Source organism: Lipotes vexillifer, unplaced genomic scaffold (genome assembly GCF_000442215.2).
Source record: "Lipotes vexillifer unplaced genomic scaffold, Lipotes_vexillifer_v1.1 scaffold1691, whole genome shotgun sequence".
Lineage (NCBI taxonomy): Eukaryota > Metazoa > Chordata > Mammalia > Artiodactyla > Lipotidae > Lipotes > Lipotes vexillifer.
In genome coordinates this window covers 2,799,049-2,805,638 of record NW_006789046.1, presented here as the reverse complement: position 1 = coordinate 2,805,638, position 6,590 = coordinate 2,799,049, and the positions used below count along the sequence as shown (strand labels likewise).

Genomic DNA, 6,590 nt, shown 5'->3' with positions numbered 1-6,590 from the left:
GAGAGAGAGAGGGGTTGAGTCAGGTGAGTTGAAGGAGAGACTTGGGCAGCCCAGAGGTCTGTCCTGGTGCCACTGGCAGGACGCCTGGGAGACGTACGGCCCTGGGGGTGGGGCAGCTGCTGGCCTGGCCTGAGCCTGACCTGAGCTGACCACCTGGCACTTGAGGGGACAGGCCAGAGCTATAAGAGAGATGCTGACCTGACCAGGGGCCAGGACTGTTGCCCTCACCCCACCTGGGGGGCCAAGGCTGGGCTTCTGGACCCAGAGTGGGGGCAGCCTCACCCATCGTCACCCCAGGAGCCCCAACCGGGGCGGGGGGGGGTCTTCCCGTCCAGGAGCGGGCACCCTCCCGCCTGCCCCCTGCAGGCCCTCCACCGAGTCTCGGGGCAGCTCCAGGAAGGCCGGTGGCCCCCGGGGGAGCGGCTCGAAGGCTGGGGACCCAGGCCCAGGGGCTGGGGCTCCAAGCGCAGACAGAGAGGTCCTGGCGACTTAGAGAGAAGGAAGCCTCAGCAGCGGCAGCGACAACACAGACAGCGGGGTGGGGAAGGTGGGGCGGGTGGAGGAGCGGGGAGTACAAGCACCCGTGTCGCTCAGGGGTCCTCAGGCTCGGAGCTCTCCAGGAAGCAAACGCACATTTCACACGTTAGCCTGGTGGGACCTACAGCCGGGCGCTGTAATGGTGGCGGCCTCTGGGCGGCACCCACCTTGGAGCCCCGCTCGTTAAAAATGATCTCCACGTCTAAAATTTTTCCGAATTGCTGCAGAGACAGAGATGGGGTGGGGGAGACAGGAGAGGGTGTGTTAAGACTGCTGGCCCGGCTTGCCTGCTCCCCATGGGACACTTGCCCCTTGCCTGTGTCAGGTCCTCTGCCCCCGGCCCCCTTTCCGCCTCCTGCAGGGACGTGAAGGTGCTCTTGGGTAGCCTGGCGGCAGGTGGCGGGGGGGCATCCCTCCCCACCTTCCCGTGCAGAGAGCTTTTCCTGCCAGGACACTGGTCCCATCTGCGGCCGACAGCCAGCCCTAATTCACACACATGGGTTCTGGGTAAGTCCTTCCCAAAAGGTGGGGTGCTGGCAGAGAGAGGAGCCCCTGGAAGAGAGAAAGTGCTAGGGAGGGACCCTGCACTGCCTGCTGCCTGTGCTGTTTGGGGCTGGGCTGAGTGTGGGGCAGGGTGCAGTGACCCCAGGCCCTTCTGCCTGACCAGGACATACCAGTCAGCTGGGCCCAGACGCTCTGGCTGCCCCCTTCCTGCCCCATCGCTGGCTGGAACTCCCAAGGGGCAGCCTTGTCTCCCTCACTGGCACGTGAGACCAGGAACCTGTGAACCAGGTCCCCTAAAATCCCAGTTGAGGGCCCGAGGGGCCTGTCCTGAGGTCTCCAGTGCATACAATTGATGAGTTTCCCCTTCACCCTGTAACATTTGGGAGGTGGGTGTCACGTGGGCAAGGTGGGACATGGAACCAGACAGTGAGGTAATGCCAATCCTGACAAGTACTGGAGAGGGAGGATGGTGCTGCTGTGCTGCAGGGGCGAGTGAACTCATGGGCATCCTGCAGGGACCACGGGTGCCCCTGGGCGGCCTGTAGGGACTGAGTGTGCTGAGGCCCGTGATGTAGGGACTGGAAGGGCGTCCAAGTGAACCGACCTACTAACATCGTAATACCAGCTGCTCTGAGTGGGGGCCCCGGGCTCAGAGAGGTTTGGCAGCTGCCCAGGCCCAGGGCCAAGAGGGGGCAGAATTCTCATCTTCTGATGATTCTAAATCCTGCCTGCACCCTGCTGGGTCTAGCCTCAAATCCAATGTGGCCTGGCCCCCAGGAAGAGAAGTGGCTACCTGGGGCAAGGGCAGGCGTGGGTGCTGAGTCCATCCCAGGAGGGCCACTTCCTGTTTGCCTGACAAATCCCACCTGGGGTGGTGGGTGGCATGAGGGGAGGGCTGGGGTTCAGGGCCCAGGGCAGGCAGGGGGAGGAGACTTTGGGGTGCGAGAGGGAAGAGAGGGAGGGCGCATGTGTCCCCTGTGGCCGGGGCTGAGCCCTGGCTGCCGCCCCCTCACCTGCCCACGGGGCAACCCTGGCACCCGGTGGGTGTCAGCACCTGCTAGGTGTTCAAATCAAGTGACAGAATAAAGTCACCACGGGACTTAGGGGCCTCCCTGCAGGATCTTACAGTAACCCCACAACTGGCTGAAATCCCACAGAGCAAAGTCTAGGAACAGACAGGGAGAATCCAGGAACGGAACGCGCACTTGCTTCCCATCGTGTGCTCCCCTGTCGCCCCACCCCTGGGGCCTGGAGGATGCCCAGAGAGCTTGAGTGCCTGGGCCCCAGGCACACAGGACAGGCAGGGCTGCTGGGTGTGAGGCTAGGAGGCTGGGCTGCTGCTCTGGGGGCACAGGGGTCCCTGGAGCCCTCATCAGAAGGAGGGGCCAGCGGAGTGATAACCTGACTGGCACTGGCCTGGGCCTGAGGGGCAGGTGGTGGAGGTGGCAGCCACGCAGGTCTCTCTACCCTGAGCCTGCATCCCTCCTCCTCCCTCCTACCCCACAGGCTCGGGTCAGAGCAGGGATGGACCCAGAGGGCAATGGGAGGCAGGAAACCCAGGGGGCCTCTCTGACACCTGGGCTGTGCGCTGGGGGTGGGAGTGCAGATGGAGGGGCCGCACACACTCACCCCGAACATTTGCCGCAGGTCGGGGTCCCTGAACCGGAAGGGGATGTTGGAGACGTGTAGCCGCTTGGGCTGCTGCTTCTCTGTGGGGTCGGAGGGATTGAGCGGCTGGCTGTCCGTCTGTGCCGCGTCGTCTGTCTGCTGCGGGAAGAGGACTCGGGCTGGGAGGTGCCCCCTTCAGCTCCCATCCCACAGCAGGGGACCATCTAAGCGCCAGGTCTTCCCCAGGCCCCTCGGACGTCCCCATCCTGGGACCCGCAGGAGACATGGCACAGCAGCACCTCAGCCTCAGGTCCCACTTCCAGGCCTTTCCCCGGGCTGTGTCTGCAACACCATCACAGGGCCAGGCCTCCCTGGCCCAGTGCGTCCTCCCACCGTGGGTCAGCCTGTCCACTGAGGTCTGACCTCAGTGGTCCCTTGGCTATCACGGTCTTTGAGGTCATGAGCGCACTGCTTTCCTGACGGCCCGAGTTCTGGGACCATGGGCGCCATTTGGGGTTTCCAGCCTGATGAGAGAGTGGAGAAGTTTTAGAAGCCACCGCAGCACACATATCCGTGGCGGTGCTGCCCCACAGGGAGGGCCCCCCGGGGCTGCCTGCCTCTTCTTCTAACCCTGCTCTGGGGCTCTGCATCTTCCAAGGCTCAGGGGTGGCCACGTCCAGTGCTTCAGAGCTGGTCCTCATTTTGGACCCAAATGTTGGTCAACAGAGGGACTCTGAAAGACTTGGGTCTCAGGGAACAAAGCTGCCACAAAGCAAGGACCGCCCCCCCTCCCACCAGCTCCCCGAGAGGTCAAGGCCGTGAAGAGGCCCTGAGGCGGTGCAGTGCAACAAGCAGGTTGGGCTGGTGGTGTGTGTGCGCGCGCACGTGTGCGCGCGGTTCCTCCCTGGGGACTTCAACAGGGACGGGCCATCAGCTCACAGCCAGGCTGCCCTTCAGCCTGGTTGGTCCCTGCTAAATCCCCAGAGCCAAAGGCAGGCTGGGCGTGGTGAGTGGGGGAGGACTGACCGAGGGGCCTGGTTGGCTCATCGTGACCCGGGGGCTGGCACCCATGGCCTGCGTGCTGCTCAGCGTTAGTATCCAGGAGCAGAGCCGGTGACGGATGGGGTGGGTGGACAGACGCCGGCTCCCTCCCGTGGGGCTCCTCTGCCCCCTCGTGCCTCTGCCCCTTGTGGGCATAACGGGCCGAGAAACACCTTTTATTGCTTCTTTCCTCTTCCTGTCTCAAGTCCCGGCTTTCCTCCGGGGTCTTCTGGGATCACCAGCCCAATACACTGCTTGAATTTGAACCTTTGTCTGGGGGTCTGCTTCCGGGACAGGACTCTAGACGACGGCCTGGGGGCCTACAGAGAGTGAAGCGGGGAGGGCAGGGTCCTCGAGGCCTGGGTTAGACTTTGCACAAATGGAAGTCCCAGTGGCTGTGGTCTCCCACGTGGCTGGAGGAGCAGAGGCAGCTGGCCGGCGGCGGGAGGCTGGGCCGCGGAGACAGGCTACGAGGACAGCTGAGAGGAGAGGTGCCGGAGAGCACTTTCCGTGCGTCCCCGGGAACTGCCCGTTTGCTTCTGGTGGGTTCTGTCCACCGGAGGAGTGCTGACCAGTACCACAAGCTTCCTGGAGCCAGAACAGTGAGCAGGGCGAGGTCACTGTGACCGAGGCCTCGTGCTGTGGCTGAGGAATGGACCCCGAGGGGCAGAGCCTCACCAAGGCCAGTGGCTGGAGATGTCTCTGGACTCCTGAGTGCCTGCCCTAGATGGCCACCCTCGTCATCCTTTCTGGAAGGAAAGGGCCACTCCCCCAACTCCTGCACTCAGCAGATGCCATAGGGGAGGGGAGGGGATGTCACCAGCTCCTGGGCACACTTCCAGGTGGTGAGCTGGGAGGGGGACTGGAGGGCTGCAGGGGTGCGGGAGCATCTTGTTCAAAGGCCCCTTAGCCTCAGCTCTATGTTCCTGTGTTGAGAGGAAGCACAGGGTGTCAGAGCCCATTTGTGGGTTGGAAGCTACCATCGTCTCGTGTGCCTGGGGACACGCGTGACCTGGGGCTCAGCAGGTTGGCCATCCCATGCGTGGCAGACCCAGTTCTGACGAGCGTTGTGTTCTCTGAGCCCAAGTGTGGGTCCTGCGCCTGTTTCTGGGGGTTTACCAACAAGTGCCGACCACCCCTGCTCCCAGGAGCCCACCTTTAGCAAGGAGGCATCTGAGGAGGAACAGCTGGTGGGGTGGGAGTGAGGTAGCAAGTCTCTGAGAATCCTGATCTGGCCTGTACATGCCTTCATTCCTGATGGGCAACATGGGGCAGCTGCCTTTGGGCTTTTCGGGGACACTTGTGGGCTCCTCCCCCCAAGCCTGGGACCTGGAGATGCCCAAGAGCTCAGCGCCCTCCCCAGCTGTCCTGCTGTCCTCCTCCCTTGGTCCCACTCTTCCTTGCAGAAAATAAGCTTGTGCGTCACCTTCAGAGGGCGCATCTGTGCCCCTGAATCAAGGCAGAACCGACAGTGCATCTGCTGATTCTCCACAGGTCTGAGCCCCGCCCTCTGGCTACAACAAGCTGTGGCTCTTCCATGCAGTGGTAAGGGTGGGCCCAGTGCCCCTGTCACCCCCCTCCACCCCGTGCCTCCCACAGACCTGTGCCCTCAGCTGCTCCTGGGTACAGGTGACCAAACAGACTCACCCCAGACTTGGAAAACTAGTGGGAGAGGGGCATGCAATGCTGACTCTGGGCCAGCAGAGGGCAGCGGTCAGCGCGACCTAGCGGCCAGGGCCACAGGAAAGGCCCAGCTTGCGCTCAGAGGAGATGGGGAGCCCTGGGAGGGGCAGGGGTTGGAGGGGGGACACCACGGGAGGGTGCTGACGAAGCTGGGGCATCTGGGGCTGGGCTGGGCTGTCCCGCCTTGGGCCCTTCCTGATAGCAGAACTGAGCCCACTGTGTGTCTCCAAGATCCAGGGTCCTCCTGCCTCTGCATCCCACCCCAAAGGCCCTTAGGGGAGCAGCTGAGGGTCAGGTGGGAGAAATGGGGTGATGGTGGCAGGACACAAGTAAGAAAAGAGCCCCCCTTGCCCCCAAGCGCAGCTGCAGACAGAGGCAGATAAATGGGTTCAATGACTGTGAAATTGTAAGATGTAAGCAGAGAAACCCCAGAGTGCAACAGCACACTGGCTGCCCCAAGGTGAGTTGGAGGCCTTCCCACCATTTATCACAGTGGTCCAGGCAGCCTGCACCACCTTCCAAGGGACTTTACTTCCTTTTTTTTTTTCTTTTTTTTTTTCTTTTTTTTTTTCTTTTTTTTTTTCTTTTTTTTTTTCTTTTTTTTTTTTTTTCTGCAGTACGCGGGCCTCTCACTGTTGTGGCCTTTCCCGTTGCGGAGCACAGGCTCTGGACACGCAGGCGCGGCGGCCATGGCTCACGGGCCCAACCGCTCCGCGGCATGTGGGATCTTCCCGGACCGGGGCACGAACCTGCGTCCCCTGCATCGGCAGGCGGACTCTTAACCACTGCGCCACCAGGGAAGCCCTTCCTTTTTCCTTTTTAAAGCAATCTTTGCCTTTGATTCTCAAATGCAGGGAAAAGAGAAACAGCAGCGGCAGCTCTCCCTTTCCTCCCACAACTGCTCTCGGCCGCTTTGCTTCTGTGTCTTCCCCGTCTCTGTGTCACCTTAGCCGTCATGGGTCCCCCTCCACCTTTCAAGGCAGCAGCCGGTCCCTTTGGGTGGGACAGCATATCTCCCACCCTTGCACCCTCCGAAGAGCCTGCAGCTCTCTTCACCTGGGCCTCCCCAAGCCCAGCACAGGGAGAGGCCAAAAGGGCCCTGGGCAGGGTTCATTAGGTCTGGCAGGGCCACAGGCAGCAGGCCAGGACCTGGTGGCCGTCACTGGGATGGAGTCAAGGCTTGCTGATGCCGCACAGGAGACTCCTGGAAATGCTCT

General features: G+C 62.2%; 1 protein-coding gene across 3 annotated transcripts in view; it reads right to left on the bottom strand.

Moving 5' to 3' along the window:
• The window catches only part of RBFOX3 (RNA binding fox-1 homolog 3), a 29,060-nt gene that overhangs the window by 18,514 nt on the left and 3,956 nt on the right, over positions 1-6,590 (bottom strand). For all 3 annotated transcript variants that reach the window (XM_007462354.1, XM_007462353.1, XM_007462352.1), the window contains exons 2-3: positions 2,671-2,808; positions 705-758 (exon numbers count right to left, since the gene is read on the bottom strand). In XM_007462354.1, coding sequence (XP_007462416.1) covers positions 705-758; positions 2,671-2,808 — 192 coding nt within the window. The remainder of the gene's footprint in view (positions 1-704; positions 759-2,670; positions 2,809-6,590) is intronic.